General features: G+C 44.5%; 1 protein-coding gene across 1 annotated transcript in view; it reads right to left on the bottom strand.

Annotated features, from left to right (window-relative positions):
- SPOCK1 (SPARC (osteonectin), cwcv and kazal like domains proteoglycan 1) overlaps positions 1-26485 on the bottom strand; it is a 2113319-nt gene that overhangs the window by 978252 nt on the left and 1108582 nt on the right. Inside the window, exon 4 of the mRNA XM_086931522.1 lies at positions 4568-4682. Coding sequence (XP_086787648.1) covers positions 4568-4682 — 115 coding nt within the window. The remainder of the gene's footprint in view (positions 1-4567; positions 4683-26485) is intronic.

The following is a 26485-nucleotide window of genomic DNA, read 5'->3' as shown; positions in this document are numbered from 1 at the left end:
TAAAAGGCCCCAGCCTTGACCCGCTTCTCAAGGTAATGAAGGCAAAAATCAGCCCCACTCAAACTTACACCTGTAAAGTCACTCAAGGGAAGGAAGCTGGGCCAGTGGACAAACTATTTGTAAGAATCTATAAATCCATCCTGTGCCTGCCAAAAAGAGCATTTCCTGCCCAAGTAAGACTAGAATACGCCATCACCAAGCAGCACAGGGCATCCGGTAGTTGTTTTCACAACTTTTGCAACCGGCTCAGACTGGCGACGCCTGATTCTATGCACGGTTTAATCTGGCTCAAACTGGAGCATTCTGGACGACGATCTTCCCATAAGATCCAATTAGACACCTTATTGAGGGACTTCTCGTTATTAGAAGCCTGGAAAATAAAACTTTCACAGCAAGTATTCAAGAAGCTGACCTCTGCCACAGCCCAAAAAAGTTTGACACTAGATGACAAGACAGCTTTGTGTAAACACGTGCACGCATGGTCAGTGATGAATTTATGTTCGTCAACAAAGCAACAGAGCTACATACCCAACACCTCTGCATTGTATATTAATTCCAGGCTAGTGGCAATAAAAATGGGGGAGTGGAACTTTTTGGACCACCTTCCAGCCTGACGTCGCTCTGCTGACCTCGACCCAAGCTGGTGCTTTTGTTGGCTCAGAAAAGAAGACCTAATCCATGTGTTATGCAAATGCCCTCAGCTCCTATCGCAGAGGAAATTGTTACTTCATGCCAACTTTAATAGCCTCAGTGTATGCACTCGCCTGCATCTGCAAAATTGTCAACTTGACATAAAAAAATCAAATTTCCTAAAATTGTAGCCACCAAATTAGGTGCAGCCAGTACAACAAGTAGAACGCAATAGACGCACATGGACACTTAAAAAAAACTTGTTGTTATTACACTGTTGATTTGGGTAGAAGTTTTGACAAGCAGATGATTGGTGTGAACCTACTGTTGGAAGAACATCTCCATTTTAGTTAATACCAAACCAGTTATACTGTTACTTAGGCCCTGTTTAAACGTTCAGGGTTGAATTCCTATCCTTGTACATACTCTTCGGAATTAGTGTGATTGCAGTTTTTCCCTGATAGAATACAGGTGGTCAAACCTGCTGACATTTGTCAGAGTCACAGGCCAGAGAAAGGGCACATCATATAGAATTGGATGTTCAAATATTGATTTACATGCTATGCCTCATTTCAAACTTGAAAACTTTGAATGGGAGAAATTCCCACAGCTATTTAATAACGCACCCGGGTGTAATGAATTTACCCGTGTGGCAAATACTTCACCCAGTTCCACACAACTTGTAATCGTGGTCCTATTGTTGTGCTAAGAAAGAAAGTCGGTCATGTCATAAGATGAAAAGAAGGCCCATTTGAGTTTAGATGGTACAGACATGTGAGACCAGCTCTCTTTGCCTTACCATAGGGTAAAACGTATTGTTATGAACCATTACCCTAGCTTTTCTTACACCCAGACCACTTCAGACACACAGCTGTATGAAACTAACAAGCACACTACAGTTTTGTCAATGAACACAGGACCTGTTGCTACCAGTTCTATAAAATATGCATAGAGTGTGCTTTTGCTCCGTCCAGGGGAGCCGTTCTCTCTCTTCTCATTGCTATTGTCTGGCAGGTGTTTCTTTCGGGCTTCTACAAAGTGCTTCATATTGAATGCATAAAGGACTATTTTATATCTGAAAATTATACTCAAACATCACACTACCACATTCAGGGCCCGATGTAGGTAAATCTACATTTACCACTTCATAAATACCGAATCATACCGAATCGGTATTTATGAAGTGGTAAATTAGAGGGGGGGAGATGTAGGTATTTCAGATTCGGTAAATACCGAATCTGTAAGATTCGGTATTTACCGATTCTGTAAATACCGATTCGGTATCCCCCATTGCTTCCTATGGGCCTTGAAGCCCATAGGAATCAATGGGCATTACCGAATCGGTAATTACCGATTCGGTAATTACCGATTTGTGCAAGGGTGCAGGGGGTGTCACTTTGACACCCTCTAGCACCCCCAAAACAGACATGTGAGCCATGTGGCACACAGACATGCCCTAAGGGCATGTCTGTCTGTCACATGGCATAGGTGTGCATCCACACATGTGCATGCACACCTGGATTCGGTATTTTAACACTCAATTGGATTGGGTGTTGAAATACCGAATCTGAAGGGCCTGTGGGACTGAAAGTAGTCCCACCTACATCCCAAATTTAAAAAATCAGTAAAATTACCGATTCGGTATTTTTGCGATTCGGTAATTTTACCGAATCGGTAAAATACCGAATCGGACAAAAAAAGGTCCCCTACATCTCAGTAGGCCAAATACCGGTCGGAAACGGCCGAAATCGGCCGTTTCCGACCGGTATTTGGTACCTACATCGGGCCCTCAGTTCCTTAACTCATATATGTATTTAATACTGAAAGGGATAATGTTTGCTTCTTTTTTGAAAAGCACCGGCAAAGCCAACTTGTTTGGCTTTCATGCGGTAACAGCCTTTTTGAATAAACATGTGGACATATTATTTGTGAATGTCTGTGTTTTATACGCATAGCACCTTAAAACTAGGTCTATTGGCATTGACAACGTTTTTTTATAACAAGACACAAGGGTTTAGGTTACTCATGAACACCACAGTGCTGCTTCTATTTTTTAACTTTTCTTTTATTTGCATTTACGAGAATAAATGAGGACAGGTCCAATGACAAAAATAGTAAAAACACTTGTCACTTGCGAACAAAAGTGTGACATTCACATACTGTGACACAAATAAATCCAGATTGTAGTTGCAGCATACAATTCAGGCATATAGAAGACTGTGAACAAAGACTAAAACAAGACATTTAGGGCCGGATGTAGGTAAATCTACATTTACCACTTCATAAATACCGAATCATACCGAATCGGTATTTATGAAGTGGTAAATTAGAGGGGGGGAGATGTAGGTATTTCAGATTCGGTAAATACCGATTCTGTAAATACCGATTCGGTATCCCCCATTGCATCCTATGGGCCTTGAAGCCCATAGGAATCAATGGGCATTACCGATTCGGTAATTACCGATTTGTGCAAGGGTGCAGGGGGTGTCACTTTGACTCCCTCCAGCACCCCAAAAAAAGGCATGTGAGCCATGTGGCACACAGACATGCCCTAAGGGCATGTCTGTCTGTCACATGGCATAGGTGTGCATGCACACATGTGCATGCACACCTGGATTCGGTATTTTAACACCCAATTGGATTGGGTGTTAAAATACCGAATCTGAAGGGCCTGTGGGACTGAAAGTAGTCCCACCTACATCCCAAATTTAAAAAAACGGTAAAATTACTGATTCGGTATTTTTGCGATTCGGTAATTTTACCGAATCGGTAAAATACCGAATCGGACAAAAAAAGGTGCCCTACATCTCAGTAGGCCAAATACCGGTCGGAAACGGCCGAAATCGGCCGTTTCCGACCGGTATTTGGTACCTACATCGGGCCCTTAATGAGGAGTAGCAAAGCATTTGGAAGTAACCACTAACAACTGCACAGTACTCCCAACTGGCAAGCGGCAAGAGAAACAGGAAGCGGGACAACAGGATAGCCTACAGAGAAGGGGAGAAAGAAGCACGGTGCAGAGGGACAAAGACTAGCAGACTAGCGATGTTCAAGAGAGAACATGGTATGGATTAAGAGTTGAAGGACCGTGATGGTCAACCAGGGGCAGCCGGCACAGGTAGGAGTGATGGGGTAGGGGGTGGGGGTGGGGGGGGGGGAGGGGGGACTGGAGGGGGGGGCGGAGTCGACAGAAGACCTGATAGGTAAAATTAATTTAAAAAAATTTAAAACGCTTACCTTGTGCTCGGCGATGCAGCGAGCACAAGGTAAGATGTTTTATTTATTTGTGTATCTCATTTTACCTATTCAGTTATCTGTTGACTCCTCCCCACCACCGCCTCGCCTCACTGCTCTTACCTCTGCCAACCATGCCTGGTCTCACCCCCAGGGCAGGACTGGGAACCAAAACCGGCCCAGGCAAAGTGCTCGGCCCGCCCCCCCATCCCCCGGGGTCGGGGGGGTTGGAGGTGTCGCCGAGCTCTCTGTCGGGGCCCGTTTTCGTCCGATTTTGTTAGAGGTCCGATTTTGCCCTATAACGAAAACGGCCCCCACGGGCCCCAAACCGGCACCCCACCCGTGCGGCGCACCGGGAGATTGCCCAGGGCCCGCTACGGCCAGTCCGGCCTTGCTCACCCCACACCTGATTCAACTGCCTATACTGCAAGAGATCATTACATTTAGCTACACTTTCTGCACACAGTTTTCGACTTTTAAGCACACACTGACAGGCTATAATACTGGCCTACAGAATATTGTCCACTTGTCTTTTATTGTTCTTACACAACACCATTGAGTAGCTGCTGAAAGTGAGTCTGCACAGAGCTGCAAGAGGCCTGACATCCGGGGAATGGTGCACTAAACGGAGACTTCGAAACATAACCACACGAGCAGTAAATAACCGCTAAGGAGTCAAAGCATGAAAGGAGCCTGCTCTTACCTGTGTACTAGCTGCTTGCGACTCACGCAAATGGCGGTCTGGTAGTCATGCGTCACGCACACTTTATGGAGACTGCATTTTACGTTCAGGCACGGGTCTTTAGATGGATCGAGAGCTGTGTAAGACAAACACAAACAACAGAGTTAAAACTATAGCAAGAACAAGCAAAGTATTTTCGACAGATACAGATGTTTTGAGTTAAGAACCGAAATCTGTGTGTGCTTATCCTGGCGAATCTTCATCAGAGACAACCACCATCGCTTGAGGAAAGCAATTGTGTCTGCCTTTGCAGCTGCGCAGATATTTTACATATTCCAGCCCTTAAGATACTAAACGCGTTCGCCGTGCTTTTCAAAACGTTATAATCCACTTTTATTTTTATGCATGGAGGCGTTTTAGAAGGAATTGCTTTTGGATGATTGCAGTTTAGAGAATGTAGTTGCTTCCAATGATTTACAAAAATATATGCCCTGTGATGACATATGGTGTGCCCCCGAGGAAATATCTTAAAAATGCTAGACTTCAGACCTCGGGCTCGCATTATGAAGACAAGTTTGCCTTTTAATGTTCCCATTTCCATAATAGAACTTTTAGCAGATGTGTTAAAGGTATAGTTTTAATTTTAACTTTTATTACTCGCCTACCACACGAGACATCTAAACTTCTTTAAGATGAACGGCTTCCTATCCTGAAAAGTACCAATTTAGAACAAAAAATGAGTGTGAAATACCCTTATTTGGCCTCCCCAAATTAGATAGCTACATTTGTACTGCATCGGCCAGTCTCTTTCTAATTCCAAGAATGACATACCATTTGTAAAACGATGTAAAACAATTGAAACAAAAAGTGTGCCTAGTTTTTCCGTCCCTGGGGGCGCTCCATCATTGGGCAAAAAATCTGGGCTCTTTCCCAGATCCAGTCCCCATGGTCAAGAACCTGGGGTTCCTGCTCGACTATAAGCTGTCAATGAAGCCTCATGTGATAAAGATGGCAGCTGCATGCTTTGCCGTTTTGAAAATGATTGTGGAAGATCATTTGGTTACTTCCATTTTCAGCCCAACGGACAGTGGTGCAAGCACTTATCAAGACGAGATTGGACTACGCCAAAGTTCTCTGTTTTGGGGCGGATAAATCCTCCATCAGATGGTTAACCCCTCCCACGCTCATGACGAGCTCAGCTCGTCATGAGCCATGGTGCTTGTGTGCTCATGACGAGCTCAGCTCGTCATAACAGTCAGAACACTCGCATGCGGGGCTAATTCCCCTGCTGTGCTAAACATTCTTAAAAACGGGTGTGGCCGTGACGAGCTCAGCTTGTCATGAGCACACGAGCACCGTGGCTCATGACGAGCTGAGCTTGTCATGAGCACCGGGGCGCTGTGCGCGCCCCCGCCCCCCAGCACAGCGGGGGAATTAGCCCCGCAGGCAAAGGGTCAAAGGTGGTCCAAAACTCTGCAGCAAGGATGCTCTATAAGCTTCCGGAGCTGACCTCAGCGGCGGGTCGACTATGGGAGCTGCACTGGCTCTCAATTGAGAAGCAAATTCAGTTAAAAAAATTGTGTTATGTGTACAGAGAAAAGGCTGGGGTAATTCCTAGCTACTGGCAGGATTTTATTAAATCGTACCATCCGACACAGTTAATTCATTCTAGTGGCCAGTTCCTGTGTGTGGTCCCAATGGTAAAACGAACATGCATGGCAGGGTGTTTGTTTGCTTATCAGGGCCCCAAGCTATGGAACTATCTCCCAGAACAGTTGAGACAATGCTCCTCAGTAAGAGTCTTTCAAAGGCAGCTGAAACGTGATACAGCTAATAATGAGATAATGGAAGGGCTCTTTCAGTAAGACAGTGTATGGCAGACCCTATCACAATTCTAGAAATTAACAGTAATATTTTATGGATGCCCATATTTTTTTTGCTATTGTGTTTTAAAGATCCTTCAAAACAGTCAACATTTTACCAATTGATAGAAACAAGATTAATTTGGGGATCAATTTTACATGTTTACTTTCCAATTATTAGAAATGCATTTACAGTGGAAGGAAGGAAGTAAAACTGAAAATAGCTGAACTCTAATTATTTAAGCTTTCATACTTAGAACTAGCCAATACCATAGCTACAATGATTGAATGCAAAGGAGCTACCAATGTGCACCGTGAATGGCAGTTCATAAACAGCTTTCTACTTATGTAGCACGTCTCCAACAGTCTCTTGTATTACGGGACATGCAGCAAATGCAAGCCTGTAACACTTGGTCCTGGTCCACTTGCCTGCTCTGACAGAGGCACAAGATTTTTTAATGCAGAACAAAAAAAACTTCTGTCGATCAAGTTATCTGACAATGCATCCCAAGCAAGTCCTAAACACCACTCCTCCATGATAGTCTTTATTAAATCTCACCACAGAATTACCCCTGATGCATCTACACAATTAGTGAATCACTGCAAGAAATATTTGGCTTATAACTTAGGGCCTGATTTAGATCTTGGCAGACGGGTTATAAAAAAGGTAATGTGTGGAAATTGGGTTCCAACAAACACTTGTCATTTGAGCATTACTAAAGAAAGTATCTTGATTTGATCATATTAATCGCTTCCCTGCGGCCGAAATACACCCACTGTGTGGAAGAATTCCATGCGTGCGTGGTTCAGACGGACCCTGGCCATCCTTCGCACACGCCCACCGCGACGCTTTCATACGTCGGCCGGGGACCGTCCGACGTATGGAAGCAGTTAAAATCTTGTTCCCACCACTATTTAGAATTACGAAAAAGGAGCTTCAACAGGCCTTCCGTAATTACTGATATATTTGAGGCATCTGTACAGTTCATTTTACAGTTATTTATATTTGTTGTGTGTTGGAAAGAAATGACATCCTACAGTCTTCCCTTCATACTCCCTGTGTCACAGCAAGATTGCCATATAGTTCACTATACTATATTCTCACAATTTGCAGTCAGAGATAGAAAAGTAAACACCAATCTCTATTTTAAAAGAATAGGCAGCAGTTTGTCAGAAGACTGGGTCACATTTGACCTCTGTCTTTGAATGCACACCAAATGTAGCAAGATAAAAACATTTTAAGTCATCTTTTTTGTTCATTCATCATCGAACTCCAGCATTTTTATTTTGGAGTGCTGCAGCACCCCCGCACCCCAACTTCCAAAGTCTACAATGCAAGTACCTTAAATAATGCTTCAATTTTACACCAGCGGTGGCACAACTTTAGCAGCTACATTATATACATTATATATTGGTCCTGCTTGCAGCAGTTGACGCCAAATCACAGCGATTCAGTGGGTCTTTGAAAAACTCGGAGCCGTATTTACAATATGGAAGCCAGTATACTCTGTCAACACATGACAAATATCCCCTCTGCCATAATACGAGAACATAGGCTGTAATTCACGTCAAATATGACGGACCAGAAATTCCCCAAACACACGAGGGAGTGTCCTATCTGCCAAACTGTAAATGAGGCCGTACGTCCTATGGTAAGTCTTGGCTGGAGCAACCTGCTAGTTTCACCTGACCCTTGCTATTTCATGATTGACATGCAATCGGGTATGGGCCATTGTCCACCCCTCGCAGTGACACTTTATACTTTATAGGTACTTTTTGACTCAGACATTGAAAAAATTAATTCCTCAGGGTCCATTTATACTATTTTGACAATTTTTTTCTATTTCTTTTTGCCTGTGAACTAACAACCAATTTTCACTACAAAGAGACAGCTGACAAAGAAGGGAGGAACTGTAGCAAAGGAGAGGCCCTGTACAATGCAGCTTCAGAGGCACCTTCAACTAGGAAGAATATCCAGCCAACTGCTGATAAACAGCCCTGAATACGCGAATGACAAACCGTCCCGGTGACCTATTTTGGGAGTATGTCCTTGGTGTTCACTTTGGGTAGTAGATCCAAGACTGTCACATATTGTTTCTTGCTGCTAAGGCTGCACATTTACTACCAAATTGCATATTGTGGAATATAACATAAGACTATACTTCTTCCCTCCCCCAGATAATATCCAGTCCATGTTTATAGTCACACACCTACTAGCAGCTTTTACAATGAGTCTAAATACTCACAGTCTTGGCCAAAGGGAAGAAGAGGAATACGTTTAAAAAGTGATTGTCCAAGAGCATACAATTTGCTCAAATGGGAGACAGGGATTAAAAAAACATGTCTCCTTGTTCCATGTTTCCAGCTAGTGCAAGAAACAACAGGGATGGCAGGGACTCTAGTGGCAATGCCAGGGGGATGCCCTCCCCATGGAAATGTCACTTTGTTGTGAGCCTTTAGAATACAGTGTTTATTTCCAGCATATTTAGGGGAAGTGTTTTTTTGCATGTGGAAACTTCCTTTTACATGCACCATCTTAAAAATAGATCTTTAGAAAGGAATTTCCAACATATTTAACCACTTGCGATTGGTTGATTTTGGTACCGGTTTGGTAGTGCAGATAAGTCAGGCAATGGCATTGCAATAGCTCATAAATACCCACAAGTACATGTTTCTGCTGGTGTTTGCCATATTTGTAATAAGCACTCACCTGACACCTCCCAGGGAATGAAATAACAAAGGGGAGAGCAAGGGATCGTGTTCACTCTAGGTGAACGGAGAGTACTCCTGTTCCCCTGGTCAAGGACTAAATAAACAAAGAGAGGAGTACCACCATAGGGAAAATAGAAGCTTTCCTAATGGGGCGTTTTGACTAACAAAAGGAAAAAATTAAATTTAACCTTTTGTAAAAAAACCCTCACTCACCAGCCTAGTGGTGACATGCTTCATCATCGGGGTCCACCCTGGTGGCCTAGCGTCACCAGGGTGTGCTACAACACCTGAAATACAGTGGAGCAGGTTGTGAGTGTAAGTGTAAAAAAAGTGTTAAAATTTGTCCTGGTTTAACTTAGTGAAAATATGAATTTTATTTTGAAGCAACTGGACAATATTAAAAAGGGGCGGTGACGAGATACTAAGAGGGTAGTTACGGCCAAAGTATCTCTATATGTGTACTGGTCTACATGTTTCAACCTTTCATGGGATGTTTCAGGTTTTCGTCAGGACCATAAACAAGGAAATGGACGGTATATACCCCCTAAAAGGCGCACCCAATCCTAGATCCTCGTGAGCCTATTTGCAAAAATCGCTAATGGTGAGATGCTCAAGCAAAAGTAGGCGAGCATGTGTGATAAAAATCAAAAGACCTGTGGGGATAGAAAGAAAAACGAACATCTATCAGGTGTGATCGATATTACATGCCTGTTACGTCATGCAGTGTCTCTGTGATTTCATGCTTCATGCCACTGTCATTGGGAAAACTTCGTTCGTATCCGCGTGATTTTGTTGTGCTGATCGGGTGCCCGTTACGGGCATGCTATTTTGCCAACACATGCATACGTATCAAGAGGTGCGTGCTCAGTCACATACACTATATTTATTACAATCTCGCTCATTCCTATTAATATATAGAGGCGTGATTTCTTATTCTTACAACCCAACTATGGTGGTCGGGATGATCGCTGTAGGGTGTGCAAAGTTTGCCCGTAAAACACAAAGGACACACAAGGACTGACAAACAAGTAACACTTTAAAGCACACAGATAATTCATGGTAGTTAGGGAGAGGCTTACTCCTATTCTAGTGTCAATTGCTTCGGAGGGCAGGGGGTAGTCTCATCACTCAGTGAAAAGCATTCTGTAATAACATGGAAACAACTGATGGTGAGAGACGGATCCGATAATGGCCATGAAACGTGATAGTTTCCGGACTCGGTAAAAAAGGAATTCTGTGGAAATAGTAAATACGGAGCCAGTTCGTTCTACTTACAGTTCTGTCGTGACGGAAGAGGCCAAATACCTACATCTATCTCCCGCTGCCCCGCTAACAGTGCCGGTGAACCTGGGTGTGTAAAATTAAGGAGCCGGCTTCCGGGTAGGGCGGGGTTCGTGTCACGTGGGGGCATTGCCCAGGAAACAAAGTTGTTACGGAGTGCTACGGAAGCCGCGTAGGGCCAAAAAAGCTTGACAATGCTTGCCCACGATTGACTGGGGATGACGCTAAAGTCTGAAAGTGACAACTAGCTGTGGTCGATGTTCGGCTGGTGTTTGAAAACGTAGGAATATAGTAATGACTATGCCCATTGGGGGTAATATAGTGGACATAGTATTGTTTGTAATAAGTTAATCCAGTGAAGCAAATAACACTGATCACCCCGGGTGTAGGGTGGTCAGGGGATTAGAGGTTAGAAATAAAGAAAGTTCCGTGCGTGGCGGAACAGGCAGCCAAAGGGGGATGTTGATGGCATTATATCAATATTGGAGGATTGATCAACCGGAATAGGTTGTGGTAGAGGAGTATGACAGGGATGTCTCTGGTCATTACATCTCAATGGTTAGGCTCAGGTGATAGGACATGGATTCTGATAAGCTGAAATCATTTGAATTTTTTCACAAGAGCGTAGGCTCAGGATGGAAAGCTTTGGAGAATTCAAGGTCTGTAGTTATTTTAAGACAGAGCCCAAGGAATATTGTCGTTCAGGCCTTTCTTATGTGTTGAAAGCCTGTAGATCCATCGTTGCTCCTTTTCGAACAGGCGGTTTTGTACATTTGGACCTGGTTGTATTTGTTCTATTACTGTCCATTGCATGTCGTTGGGTGTATGATGTACCGCCAGGAAGTGGTCTGTGAGTCTTGTGGTGTTTTTCTTGCATCGGATCATGCTTCGGTGTTCACTGATACGTTGCTTAACCTTGCACTTGGTCATGCCTATGTATGGTTTGCCACATGTACATTTGATCATATACACCACATTGCTGCTGTTACAGTTCGTATGCGATCGCTGTTCCCAGATTCTGCCTTCTTCTAGATTGAGGGTTTTGGTGTTTTCGGTGAGGTGGCAAACACTACAATCTCCGCATTTGGAATGTCCTGTTACGGGGGAAGTCCCCAGATCTGTGTTAAGCTGGGATTGGTATTGGTCATTGTCGACTTTGTCTGGTATTTTCTAGGCTGTCTTTAAGGCTCTGTGCTTTTTTGTACGAGAAAAGCGTTTTTTCCCATTGGAAGTTGCCAGAATTGAGTATAGACCATTGCTTGTTTATACTTCTGCTCACTTGATTGGATATTGCGTTGTAGGTGGTAACACATGTGAGAGGTGTTGTCTCATTCTCTTTCATTTTCTCTTCAAGCAGGGCTTCCTTGGGCTGGTTTCTTGCCCTTTTCTGGCATTTGTTTATGATTTTGGCTGGTGAGTGAGGGTTATTTTACAAAAGGTTAAATTTTTTCCTTTTGTTAGTCAAAACGCCCCATTAGGAAAGCTTCTATTTTCCCTATGGTGGTACTCCTCTCTTTGTTTATTACCTCCCAGGGAATACCTATTTCCCCAACCCTAGTTATCAATCCCAACAGAGGAAAATTCCACAGGCTTTGCATAAATGACATCTTCACTAGGACAAATCAGCATACCCTGACGTTGTGAATTCGGATTAATCTTTTACACGTAAAGAAGCAGGTTTTTGCACACGTAAATTATGCCTAGGAGTGGAAAAGGTGACGGATATCCCATCCACGAAATACAAGTTATTAAGTGGGATCCATGGATGCCAGTCAGTCAGTCAAAAATTTACTTTATTTGGTTTATCACAACCATAAAGTATACATATACAAATTTCAATTTAGTAGAAAAAGGATAAAATTAATTTTCTTAAAATATATTTTTCCGATTCTTAAAAAGTAAAACATTATTTTGCAGACCCCACTTTTAGGTTGTTTCGGCTTTTAAAAACAAAGTCTCTACTATTTTCATAAATTTTACCCAGCGACATATTAAAATGTTCGAACTCGCTCCCATCCAGCTGATGACAGCCTGCCTGCAGGTGCGGATCTGAAGGGCATTTAGGACTGGTTTCAACAAAGTTCTTCTCTCATCTTTTATTGACTCGTACGTACACAGTAGGTGGCATAAGGTTTCTGTATGGTACCCGCATAGTCTACATCTTGACTTTTGGTGTGTATTTTTCCATGATGCAATCATCTTTGGAAGAATGGTCGCCCAGTCTAAAAGCCATGAATTCTCATTTTTAAAGATAGCCGAAAGTGTGCCACGAGGTAAGGTTGCGGTTTTAATCGTTTATATGAATTTAATACAGTCCATGCGTGTCGACGTTTGGCCAAAGTCTTTTTGTCTTCTACCAGAGATAGAGATTTTGCATTTAGTTGGCAAATCTTTTTAAAGGATGCTTCCTCCAGTTGGCTGTTCCAGATCTCCTCTATTTTACGGGTTTCTAAGGTTGTGCGCAGATCGCCACCCCAAGAATTGGATTCTTGTTGATCATATTGTTTTTTGATTTCTAGCCAACATAGGTTATTTAGTGATCCCAATTCTGCTGATCTAAGTTTCCAGCACCATTTCGCTAAGACCGCTTTCCTTTGATATGTTTGATTTTGCAAGCCAAATTCCAATCTTATTTATGCTGGAGCTGATCCTTTGTAAAGGTTAAACACTGATTTATATATTTTTGTCTGGAGTGTGTTTAAAATGTCAATTTCTTTCCCGTGCCATATTTCTAGCCCATAGGAGAGAGATGGTAATACTTGGGCTGCCATTACTTTTAGGAGCTGGTCATGTGACGGGCATTGCAATTTCTTTTGAAGTGTTCCATGGATGCCAGTATGCTCATTCTTGCTACCCAAGGTTAGCTTCAGGGAGCCAGTTCATTACGGTCCATTACAAACAACAGAGGGGCAGATTTACAATAAGTGGCGCATCCCTGTATATCAGCAGGGAGGCGTCACTTATTGTGTGACTTGCCTCCGTGCCCATTGATGCGCCGCATTTACAATGCGGCGCACCAATGGGCAAAAATGGCACAGATACTTGACGCATCTGTGCCGAAAAAGCAGCGCATTGCTGGAGTTGCGTCGCAAGCTCGACGCAGCACCAGCAAGGCTCTGGGGGCCCTATCTTGTTAATGCTGCATCAATCCTTACGCCTGCTTCAAGCAGGCGAACTGTTTTGACGCAGCATGGGGCCCAAAGTGACTGAGTGAAATCTTGTAGAGTTCAATCAGCCACTTTTAGGAGGGTTTCTGCACTGGAACGCTCCCCCCGCCCCCCACCCCCTGCGCAGGAACGCCTCCTTCTGGCGCAGGGCTTTACAACGTGACGCATCTTCGAGATGCCTCACTTTGTAAGTACCCCGCACCATGGTGCATCTTTGGCGCCGCCGCTTAGTCACAAAAGAGATGCAACAGCGGCGTAAAAGGGGCGCAAGGGGCTTGTAAATCTGCTTCAGAATTCTTTAGATGTATGTACATATGTAGTATTCCTATGGTGCGAACGTGGCCAATAGGCAGCAAAGTGCTTATATGATTTTTTATTAATAGGAGATTTACCCAAAAACTTTACCCACTTATAAATTTAAGAAGGACATTTTAGTGGCAATCCTGATATCTAATACATTTTAAAATGCATTTATATTCAGAAGAAATATCCAATGATTAGTGAACAATAAAAAATAGTACAGCAGGGCCCCTAAATAGGTCCTATAGCCCCATGGTAACGGAACGTTGAGGGTCTCAAGCTGATCAGGTAATGGCTTATCCAAGCATAGCATCAATAAATTCTGATACAGTTTATGCTTTCTGATCAAAACTATTCCAGAGATCAATTTTCTACAGCTCCCTATGCCTATTAGCACTTTTTACATGCTCGTATATACCTAGTCATAATTTAGCTGTGGACTATATAATACTATTCACTTCTATTACTCCATATTATGTTTAATGGTTTTATTTCACTAACTGAAAGCCAACCACATATGCTGTCTGGCACATCCCGCATGTCTGGATGATCAAGATAATACATTTCTTGTGAACTAGCAACTGAGCATGCTTCTTTCTGATCTGATAAATGTAAAAAATGTATTGTGAGCTTCAGTGGAGAGTGGCCGGGAATAAGCTTTATTAAAATAAAAATAATGTCACTGTCAGTCAGACATATCTGGCCTTTAGGAACACCCGTCACCCCCCAGCACACACTTGGCAGATTGTTTCCAGAGATGAATTTGGTTCTAGCCATGAAGGAATTAATCAGGATCAACACTGAAAGCATGAAATTACAACTCACACACAGTTGGCAAGAGGTATATTTGGTTTGTATCTCCTTCTCTATCTAACTCGGAACAGAAGAAAGGCAAGAAGTTTTGTTGCAATAAACCATCTCCCTGCTGCTTGTAACCCATACTTGTTCGACTAACTGAAAACATAGGTAAGTGCCATTTTTTTGGGAACAAAATGATGAGCCTGGAGAGTGCGACAGGTGAAACAAATATTATTTCTTTCGTTCAAAGAAATACAAAGACCGATTGTCATAACGCTCTGTTAAGCAAGCCACAAGAAGGCTGAATAATAATCTATATAGTGCAGAAGTGGTAAACAATAATTAGGAGCCCACATAGCGGTTATATGGACGTCACTGAGAGTGAGCTGCAGCCCAATGATATCGTTTAGTGATGTTGTGCCCCAGTTCTTTAATTAGGAGCTAGATTCAAGTATCTTTTCTGACTTCAAACATGCATGAAATATCAAGTGTTATACCTTGTGCTAGGCAGGGTGTTCATTTTTATTTCAGAAACCTTTTTAACCCCTTCGCCGCGGATCGAATTTTGCTGCTGCGTGAATTTTGGCGCGGGCGGGGCTAAGGGTGAGAGCGGTGCTGTGGTGGTCATGACAGAACCACGCAATCATGAGTCACGGGCGCTGTGTGCTCATGACGGCGTGGTTCCGTCACGGCCCCGCCGGCTCATTAATTCTCCCGCACAGGCGGGGAATTAATGCTGCGTGGGGGGAGCGGCAGCCTCATGACGGAACCACGCCGTCATGAGCACACCCCGCCTGTGACTCATGATGGCGTGGTTCTGTCATAAGCACACAACGGGTTAATATTGTTTTTCCATAACAACTAGTGCGAAGCAGGGGAGTCTCCTTCGCTGAGGCGGAGGAGTGTCACCCCACTAGGTGTAAAATGAAAAAGAAAAGGATAATAACACAATGGAAATAATGTTACATTATTATCATTTTCTTCTTCTAGAAGGAGTGAGCCAGGTTGGGGTGGGCAGGGCTCGTCACAGGGAGAGGGACGGTAGGAAGGGGAGTGGCTGCTGCTGCACCATAAGTGCGCATGACAGTTTGGCTGGTCGTGTCAGGCCGGCCAAACCGTCATGCACACTTTACATGTTCTCCACAGGCTGTATTGTACAGAGTGGGTGGAGAACATACACTACACAGCCTCCTAGTACCCGTCTGAGCACTGAACCATGGTGTTCCGACCAATCACAATGCTGCTGTCATTGTGATAGCAGCGTCATGATTGGCTTAAGGGAGCCTGGGTGCTGCCGGGAGCCAGAACAGCGAGAACGTAGAAGAGGCTGGAGGCGACGACAAGATAAGTTTTCTTTTTTTTTCTAAATGCCCTCCCCTCCATGGAAAGTCTGTAGGATGCCATTTTGTGTAACACAACAAACGTAAATACCTGTAAATGAACTGTATGCATTCAAGAAACACTTTAATTGGGGATGCACAAATGATAAATATGAACTAAAACACAATTTTCATATATTACCATTGATGTTCATTACAAAGTTATCAGTAACACTATATGTCTTTGCAAATATAGTAGCCATTTCAATAGAAAATGTGCTGTCTGTAAATAAGAGAACACCACCACACTATGCTTTAGTTCAATTTAAAAAATCGCCCGTCTTATATCCATTAAATCAAGGAAGTTAGTGAAAGTTTGTCAGTCTAAAAAGTGGCTCAAAAACGTTTGGGAAGAACTACTCGAGGTAAATCTAGGACTAGAGATACATCCTGCTGTGATGAAAGCTCTTGACCAAGCATTGACCCTTCAATAGGCTGAAACATGTTTGTATCCCTGAGAATGAATGGGCCACCATTATACCCAATTTTCATCCATCTTCATTTAATAATACCTGGGATATCCACTAATAAAGGTATTTGCTTTAGGTTTGCCTCAAGCTGTATCTATTTAATAATCTGAATCCCACCATCATCTAGTATGCCTTTTATCAAAAACGACCTCATACTGAGGTGGAGTCTGCACTAATATAATCTTATCAGGATATAATGAGTTAGCCTATTATGAAAAAAGCCACAGAATTGTGCGGTGAGGCTTCCTCCTCCGGCATGTGCTGCATAATGCAGGGTACCAGGGTACCGTCTGCATATTCAATAATCCCGTGCATTATCGCACTTTTGTGCTTTGAAATAGCGGACATTCTGGTAGTCACGTTGAACTAAGAAGTAATGCTATCTGACATTTTGTTAACTACTAGATATCTCCAGCCACCTCAGGACATATTGACATAACTGGGACTATCTTGCTGATATACTTCATGCCTGCTTTCTTGCTGGAGCTCTCTGCACATGCCCCTCCTTTCCGCCTGCACACTTTAAACTTGTGCTATTGTCATAAGGCCCTGAGGGGTAAGTTGCACCTGAGAAATGAAAATTTGACTTTCATCACAAAGGATAAGGCTGATTATTTCAAGATCGCTTAGTTTCAGAGAACATCAGTCCCTTCACTGAAACTGTCATTTCACAAGCAGTAGAAGAACTGTTCAGGGAAGTCAAAGGGCCTCATTAGGTGACCCCATTTAATTCAGGTTTGGCTGATAATAGCATTTACAAGCCCCATTACACTTACGAGGTCTGCAGGAACACCACTGAACTGTTTACTTTCACTCACTGAAGTTTCTAGGTAAATGTCTAGGATAAAATTATGAATTGTGGGGGACTAGACCCGGAATTACTGATTTTCCCAGTATCTCCCTATTTATCAGAGGATTCTCAGGGTTTAAATCACAATTCCAATCAATTTCACCCCCCCCAGAGTTAATGGGGAGTGACAGTAATGTTAACTTCAGGGTAATGTAATTAACACTACTGCATCAGGGACACTCACAACGATAACTGGAAGACTTTGCAATGGAGAGCACATGAATGGGGACATCTTTTATGTTCTGTAAGTGCTTGCCACACAGTCTATTACAACCACTTAATCCCCACTAGTGTTTTACTTCTGTACAGATGTGGTGTGTGAGGCTACCTTCATACATTGCTTCGTAACAGAAATTAAGAATGATATCAACTTGTTTTTGCACATCAGGATGCACCATTCTTGTCAAATTGTGGTGTAAAGTAACAAAATTGTCCAGCATTCCTCTCTTGCAAAATATTCCCTCATTCGATGTTGTTGTCAATATTGCAAATGTTTTCCCTCAAACATGAGGCCCCACAGATCCACTAGCAACATAGTTTCTATTTCAATTTCTTTAGAATAATTTCCAGCGCTCTAGTCTTTGATGCTTGGGTGGGGCCAGTGCAGTGGCGGTTCCTCTGCTAAGGTGAAAGAGTGTCCCCCCACTGCTTTTAAGCAGTATAACTAAAGGAAAAAAAATAATAATAACTCTAAGTTATTATAAGTTGATTTTTTCCTTGTTGCTGCAGCTGTTTGGCCAGGGAAGGGCTGTTCTGCTGATAGAGCAGGGAAGGGGAGGAGTGATTTGTACTCCCTAAAGTGTGCATGAATGGTTGGCCGGCCCTTTCAGCCAAACATTCATGCACACTTTGCATGTTCTCCACCTAGGCTGCATTACAGCCTGGTGGAGAACAGGCCCATGCTCCCAGTCCCCGTCTGAGCCCTGAACCAGGGCGCTCAGACCAATCACAATGCTGCATTGCAGAATTGGGTTTGGCTCAGGGGAGTTTGGATGAAGCCTGGGTGCTTCCTGTGTACTCAGTTCCTGTTCCAGAGATGACGATGGAGAGAGCAGCGAGAGTGATCCCCCCTCCCGACCCAAACCTCCGCCTCCCCATCCCCAATCTGTGCCAGCTGCCACTGGGCCAGTGACCACACTGAACACAGACTGAGCTTTTAGTCACGCCCCCCTCCCTTTCCAAAAGATAGTAGATTTCTCAACATCAGTGTTGGAGTCACCAAGCAGCCAACTCTGATACTGCCAAACATAAAAGCAGGTAGCGTTCGCGGTGGGCACTTGTCTTTGAAAGTAAATGATACATGCAAATGATACTGGTCTGCCAATTGTCCTTAATATTGTATGGAAATTAACATGTGATTACCATAATGATTAATACTGTATGATAATGCTATTGCTGGAGCTGTGTGAATTTACAAGTGAATACTTGATAATTCTGCTTCACAAAACGAGCATTGACTGAAGACCGGCCTGTCTAATGTGTATGGAAAGCAAAACCACTGGTAGGTGCGCGTGTGCATTATTTAGGCTGGCATATCACAAAGGTGTTGGAAAGCGGGCCTTCTTGGAGAAATACATCACATTTCTTTTTACAAGCAGACCAGCACAGTGGAAGCGGCCTTGCATAAAGCAGAGCCTGCATCGGCTGTATCTTCTCTGGGGTCTGTTGTGCATTTAACCCAATCTCCACCTTCATGTAAATGTCATGGTACTTATAGAGCGCACTGTCACCAGACGTCACCTTGTGGTGTCGCCTATACAGCTTCCTAGTGCTGATACTCATACCGCTGTGGAACCCCCTCCTGGCTTTCCCTGTAAAGTATCCACTCCCGGGCACCCCCAGGGTGAAGCCAGGCATCCTTAGCACTGTTGGGGCCGGTGTGGAGGCTAAGCAAGCTATTGCCCAGAGTTGCAGCGTGGGGCCCGTGATTAGAATAGGCACCGAGGCGAGAATTACCAGGTCCGAAGAAATTGAGCCCGAGACCGCGCCGAGGCGGGAATCGAACCCTGGTCCCTGGCCAGAACTCTGCATCAGGGTCTGCCGCTCTAACCATTGAGCCACACTCCTCCACACCCCTGTGCTTCATTCTGATCTGTAGTGCGCATATTTGTATTTCATTGTCTATTCATGTGTATCAATGTGACTTTATGTGCATGTGTAACTGTATGTGTCGTGGTCTTGTATGTGCTCCCCTAACTATATTCACGCTTAGATGTTTGCTGTCTATGATCACATACATTTGCCTGTAGCGTTGCTAAGAGACCCAGTATATGTGTTGACATGCATTTCATTAATATGTTTCTGTGCGATATTTTTAGCTTCTGCACTTTGGACAAAAGCACTGCAATAATTTCATATAAATGATCACATAAATAAATATCCAAATATCCCGAGTTCGGTGTACATACCTTAATGGCAATTCTCTATATTGTGCCCTGCTATTCTTGGGGGCTCTTAATCAGTGTGTGTTTACAAATGCATTTCCTGTCACATTTATCATGCTGGTAATGTGTGTTTTATCTGGTCAAATACAGTTAGAACAAAAGTCTGACAGTGATTTATGGTCCTAGAAAACAAGTGCTTAGCATATGCAGTTGAAAGCTCATTATAACTCCTTTTATGGCATGGCATGATTTATGAGATTTAAAGGTTAACACGTTTGCTGCTGTAGTTATTAATCCGATTTCTATGAAATGTTGTTTCAGCAAAAAAATGTGGAGGTGCAATCAATTAACTTGAAGCCAATGAACAACACTAAACCAACAAACTCCTAGTTATGGTCAGAAGGCCTCTTTGAAATTAAGGCATTAAATGTAGGTTTTAACATGTTCTCTAAATATTAACTGCAGAACGTCTCTGTATTGAAGAGGTTTTGCTTTACTCTGGGGGAAGCCTTGATTATTTTGTGATAGTCTAACCTGCTTATTGTTGTGTCCGGTTCTAGGTTAAGGCAGGCACCAGCTTCCATTAAATGATGCCACATAATGTTGACATGTGTCCACATCCATCTCTTTCAGCAGAGCTTCAGGCATTCTGCGTCCAGTGGCAGACATTTTAGAGAGTCTCCAACCCTCAGTGAGCGTGTCATTTACGAGTAGATCCCCTTCCATACAATGCCTTCATTTTAGAGAGTCCATGCACTGTCCTGTGGAAGCTATTTTGCGGAAATCCCTATTTTATTCCAACTAAACTATATTAGAATAGTCAACATCTGGTTTTGTCCAAAGTGTACTAAGGAGTCAACACCATGTCAAAGCTATTATTATTATTATTAATGGAAATTTGTATACAAAGAGCGCAACTAAACCCGTAGGCATCAAGGCGCTGAAGATGGTAACCAGAGAGCTCAAATATCACCAGCGGGGGAATTAGAGATAGGCTTCTTGGAATAGCCAGGTCTTGAGTGCCTTACGGAACAGAGTGTGAGAGGAAATCTATGCAATTACTGTCTTTTCACACCTCCACCCCACCATAAAAAATACAGACACTAAAGGAAATGTTTATTTGTATAACTGTGTTGTAGAGTGGAACATGTGTTAAACTCTGAGGATCATGGAATAAAAATTCTGAGAATGTATATCTTTTTAGTAGGGGTGGGCGGTGAACACTGCTCCACCAGCAGAATTTTCAGAGTTTTGTCAACTCCGCACTCCGCTGGGAGGACGGAGTTCATCAAAAAACTCAGACTCTGCCGCGGCAGAGGTTTACCCAAGCTCACCCTAAGAAGTGCTGTTCACACAAACAGACTCAAAACCAGGAAATGTCCCAGGTAAGCAAACTGGAAACTTGGCCGCTATCCGTTACGTATCTAGAACACAACAGGTGAGCTGCCTTTTGTGTAAATTGTGCCAATCCCTCTTTTAACTCACAGCCACTTAGAATTGCTGGCTAAATATAAAGATCTTACCTAACAGCAACAGACATGGATTCAGGTACTTCAAGCAGCTATTCGTTAAAATGGAAACACAATGCAGCCATCTTTCTATTGAACTATTGTTGCACTAATGTAAACAAACCCCCAGAGCATAATTTTGTGAAACCGTCACTGTTACAATATTCATTAGCGCCGCTGTATTGCGTTTACCTTTGACATTCGATTAGATATAAAAAAAATTATGCTGCAGATTTACGTGGTCTGGCGTATCTCTGCAAATCAGCAGGGATGCGTCAGAACACTTGCGACACGCAAAACCACCCGTGCGCCACCACTGATGTGCCGCATTTACAATGCGGCACGCCATGGAGCACGGATGGGCAGATGCGTGTTGCATTCCCCGCCGTAAATGCGGCGCATTGCTGGAGTCGCGTTGCAAGCGTGACGTGCTCCAGCATGGCTCGGGGGCGTCCTATGCCTAACATGCTGCGTCACTCCTTACGCCTGCTTCAAGCAGGCACAGGGTTTTGACGCAGCAAGGCCGTAAAAGTGACTCCGTGAAATCTTGGAGATTTCACTGCGTCACTTTTACGAGGCGTACCTGCGAGGGAACGCTCACCCTGCGCCGGAACGCCCACATGAAACCTGACGTAGGTTTCATGTGGCGCAGGGCTTTACAACGTGATGCAGCTCCCTAGATGCATCACGTTGTAAATAGGGCGCAACACGGCGGATGGTTTATGCCGCCACTGCATCACAGAAGTGATGCAACGGCTGCGTAAATGTGTCGCAAGGGGCTTGTAAATCTGCCCCAGTATGTGTAGAAAAATCCCTGTTTATTTGAGTTGAAATCGATACCTTCAAACCCATATACTTCTCACCTAAAAGTGAAATTCTGTAAACTCTCAAATATATTATTACGGCCTGGTCCTGCTCCGTTTCCATCTGTAGTATGGATCGCGGAGATGGCTGAAATGCGCCTCACCTCCCAGTTTCCTAAGCTCAGATCAGCACTCGTGAGTTGACTACACTTCCCTGAGTGCCACCATTATGCCAGGGATGCACACCATGATTTACCTGGCACCATGAATTGCCATCATTATGCCAGGGTGCACCTCATAGAATCAGACATGGCGCCAAACTAGCTGGTGCCAAGCTTGAGAGAGCAATGATCACTAAAAGAAGACGTTGCAATATGGAGACAGGCAAACACACTTTACCTTGGCTTGCACAGACACACATGTGCTGATCACACTGCCCTGGTATGGTGCCCCACCCAGGTTTTGGAAGTGGAGCACCTCTCACCACTGCCTGTTTCCGAGTATCCTTGCAGACACCTTGAAGTCCAAGGTGAGAGTGTGAGGCAGGCCTGGTGCCACATGCCTCCGATTCCTACAACAGAGGAGCTAATCTCAGCACTTCCAGGCCTCACAATAACTGATATTCTGTCTCAATATGTACTGAACATGCTCTGGAAGTTGGAGTGGAACTGGTAGTGTGAAAGGTAACCTATGATAAGAAGGTTTGCCAACACCTCAGCCAATCATATTACGGAGAATAGGATTCTGAAGTATTGACTGGTTAATGTGTTGTTTGAGCCTCTGTCTAAGTCGGGCTATGATTTGTTTGCCATTCAAATGTCATGCTGGCAGGTACATGAGTGAAGGGAGAAGGGCATAGCAATTTTTCAGAATGACAGGGGAGAAGAATTGCACTGGCAGAGTATACAAACTTCTTTATTTGTTTCAGCAGCAAGTGTGTTATTTTGCTACTTGGAGGTTGTGTAAAGCCTTATTATTAAAGGCAGCAACCTTCACCGAGTTACCTTGCTTTAAGAACCGGCAACTGAGACCGTCTCACCTTAGTCTTCTTCTGCAAGACAGACTGTGTGGCGCTGTTAGAACTGGGGGTCTCTAGTTGGCTGAAGTAGGTACCTCCGGCCAAATTGGGACCCTTGCTTCTCAGTGAGGGAAAGGAAGGGCACGTTCTCAGATAGCCCCTGCTCCACCCCTCGGTAGCTTGGCACGAGCAGCCAAGCTTTTCTCCAAGGCAAATATGTAAAGTATTTACAACCCCGCTCTCAGTAACCCAATGATGACACCACAAATGGACTCCACACGAGTTTCATAAAAAACAAGTATATGTTTATATAAAAAGATATACAATGAGACCACACAATAAAAATCCAAAAATCCAACATATGCGTATTTGTAATATCTCACCTGGCAGGTTATTAGGCCAGCCAGCCCTTGTAGGTTCTTGCAGTATTTATGAGCAATTATAGATGATCCCATGCAGTCCTAATGCAAAGATATCCAGTTTGTAATGCAAGAATCAGGCACTTTGCAATGTAAAAATAATGCTGTTCGTTATGCAACAATCAGGCAGCTCGTTTTGCAAAATAAAGAAATGCGTAATGCAACAATCAGGCAGTTCGTTATGCAGAAATAATGCAATGCGTAATGCACACTCAGGCAGTTCATACTACCAAAATGATGTAATCCGGCACTGGTCACGGTGCTCCGGGCGGGCTTTATACCACTGCTGCTGACTTGTGGTCAGCTGCTGCCAAAATATGCCCCCAACAGGGGTATGGTGTAAATCAAAGTGTAGCTCCACACTCCGGCCCCGGTACTGCCACTCCTCAGCAAGTACGGCCGCAATAGGGACTTCAGAGGAGGCTCGCACTGCAAAGTGAGGAAAGGCCGAAAGCGCCTCTCTCGTAGCCCGCACCCCCCCCAGGCACGACAAACGCACGCTCGTTGAGCGTTATCTCGGGGTGGGATCTCACTTTCCTCCCTTCTCCTCACGACTTGGACCTCCGATGCGACTTCGTTGACCGTGGGCAATGGTTTGAGGCCCCTCCTTGGCAAAGACAGTCTCGGACCGGCTGCACAGCTCCTCTGGGGACGCAGGTCTGGGCTGATGGCAATGATGCAGATCTCAGGCGGCAACAGGGGACACACACACAGCGTCACTGAGTTTCACTTAAGCTCCGGGTGCCCACGATCACAGGACAATCCTCACGAAGGTCTCAGGCTGCACAAAGAACACGAACACAGCGTCGCTGAGACTCACTTGAGCTTTGGGTGTACCCGATCACATGGCAATCCTCATGAAGGTCTCAGGCCGCACAAAGCACACGCACACAGCATCGCTGAGACTCACTTGGACTCCGGGTGTACACGATCACAGGACAATCCTCACGAAGGTCTCGGGCTGCACAAAGCACACGCACACAACGTCGCTGAGACTCACTTGGATTCTAGGTGCATACGATCACAGGGCAATCCTCACAAAGGTCTCAGGATGCATGAAGCACACAAACACAGCATTGGATTCTGGGTGCAAACGATCATGAGGCAGTTCTTACGAAGGTCTCAGGCTGCAAAAAGTACACGCACACAGTGCCGCTGAGACACCTCTGAAAACATTTATGTTCCTGAGTTTCCACAACAGGGAGCCAGCTCTCCTCTGGCCCAAGTTACTTCAGGACACAGCACACAGCAAAGTAATTTCAAGCAGGGGTACACAGCACACAGAAAAGTACCTGAGCCTCTCCTTAGTTAAAGCAGCAAACTGCAGGCCAGCCCCAGAACACAAAGCAAGGGTCAGTCCTTTCCTTCAGTCTCTTCAGCTGTTTCTTCCTTGGCAGAGGTTCCTCTTGACCACAAAGTAGTTTCAATCCTTTTCAGTCTTGATCAATCCATTCTAATGTTCAGGGGTTTCAGCTCTCATAGTTATGGCTCCCGCATTCACTATTCACCCGCGGCTTTGCTCCGATTGCGGGGCCATTGGTCCCTGGATCCTTGTATCATCCATCGGATGGCACTGCTGGGCTGCAACTCCCCTTGTCACGCTTGCCCATCTGGCTGCCCGCCCACTCACGCACCATCTCCGTCCCCCGCCCCACTCATCACCGGTGACTCACATTCCCCTCCATTATCTATCATATTACTCAACACTAGATCTGCTGTTAAACATAACCATGAACTTTTTACTCTCTTAGATACTGACAAACCCGACCTTCTACTGCTTACAGAAACTTGGTTTACTGAAGCCTCCCTCCCTTCCCTCCTGGCTACCCTTCCCTCGACTTATTATGCCATCCGCGCCGACCGCCTCGGCGGGAAAACGGGCGGAGGTGTAGCTCTTATCGCCCGTTCTGATCTCCAGTTTCAAGTCCTCCCTTCTCCCTCCCTGGTCGGAATCGACTATCTGGTGGTCCGCTCTTCCTCCCTTTCCCCCCATCTAGCCATAGTACTCGTTTATCGCCCTCCTCAACTAACTCCTTCTTTTCTCCCGGCCTTCCAAGACTTACTTGGCACCCTGTCGGTCAATTATGCCTCGGCTTTAGTCCTCGGGGACTTTAATTATTGGCCTTCGGACCCTAAGGAGTGTGTGTCATCTAAGGAATTCTCAGAAACCCTTCTTTCCCTCAATTTTGTTTCTTTTGTCCACTCCCCTACCCACATTCACGGGCACATCCTTGACCAGGTCTGGTCTCTTAACTGCACCCTTTCCACGTTGGTTGTCGCCCCCTGCACTTGGTCCGATCATTTTATTATCTCGTTTTCTCTCAGTCTCTCAGTGGCTAAGACCCCTATGTACATCAAAAACTCTTGGGCCCGCAACTGGGGTAAGGTTAACCTGCCTGACCTCTCGACCGCACTCCTGGCCTCTCTTCCCCCCCTATCGGGACTAGATTCCGCAGCCCAAGCCTCAGCCATTGACTCATGGCTCACGGAGGGAAGCGACCGTTTAGCTCCTTTCCGACGTACCTCGATTAGGCGCCCTAAAGACGCCAATCGGTGGTTTAACACCGAGCTGAAGGACTTGAAGCTCACCGTTCGAAGGGCTGAACGCAAGTGGAGGCTGGACTACTCTTTGAGTACTAGGACCCGCTACGTTCACCTCCTGGGGACCTATAAGCAGAAAATCATTGAGGCCAAGAAAGCATATTTCTCTGCGAAAATCCTATCGGCCGAGAATCAACCAAAGGAGATCTTTGCCATCACCCAGGATCTGGCGTTCTCGGACCGGACCACTCTTAAGCCCCCCCCCTCCCAGAAACTTTGCGATTCATTGAATTTTTATTTTGTCGATAAAATTACGACAATTAAATCTAACATCCCTCCCCCTTCTCCCTCTTTTGTTGACCCCATCCTTCACCTGTCCTCAGCTACTTTCAATTCCTTTCCTCCACTTTCGGAAGATCTTTTTCTGTCCCTTCTTCCTAAAATTAA

Source organism: Lissotriton vulgaris, chromosome 7, assembly GCF_964263255.1.
Source record: "Lissotriton vulgaris chromosome 7, aLisVul1.2, whole genome shotgun sequence".
In the NCBI taxonomy this organism is placed as follows: Eukaryota; Metazoa; Chordata; class Amphibia; order Caudata; family Salamandridae; genus Lissotriton; species Lissotriton vulgaris.
This window is presented reverse-complemented; position numbering and strand designations above follow the sequence as displayed.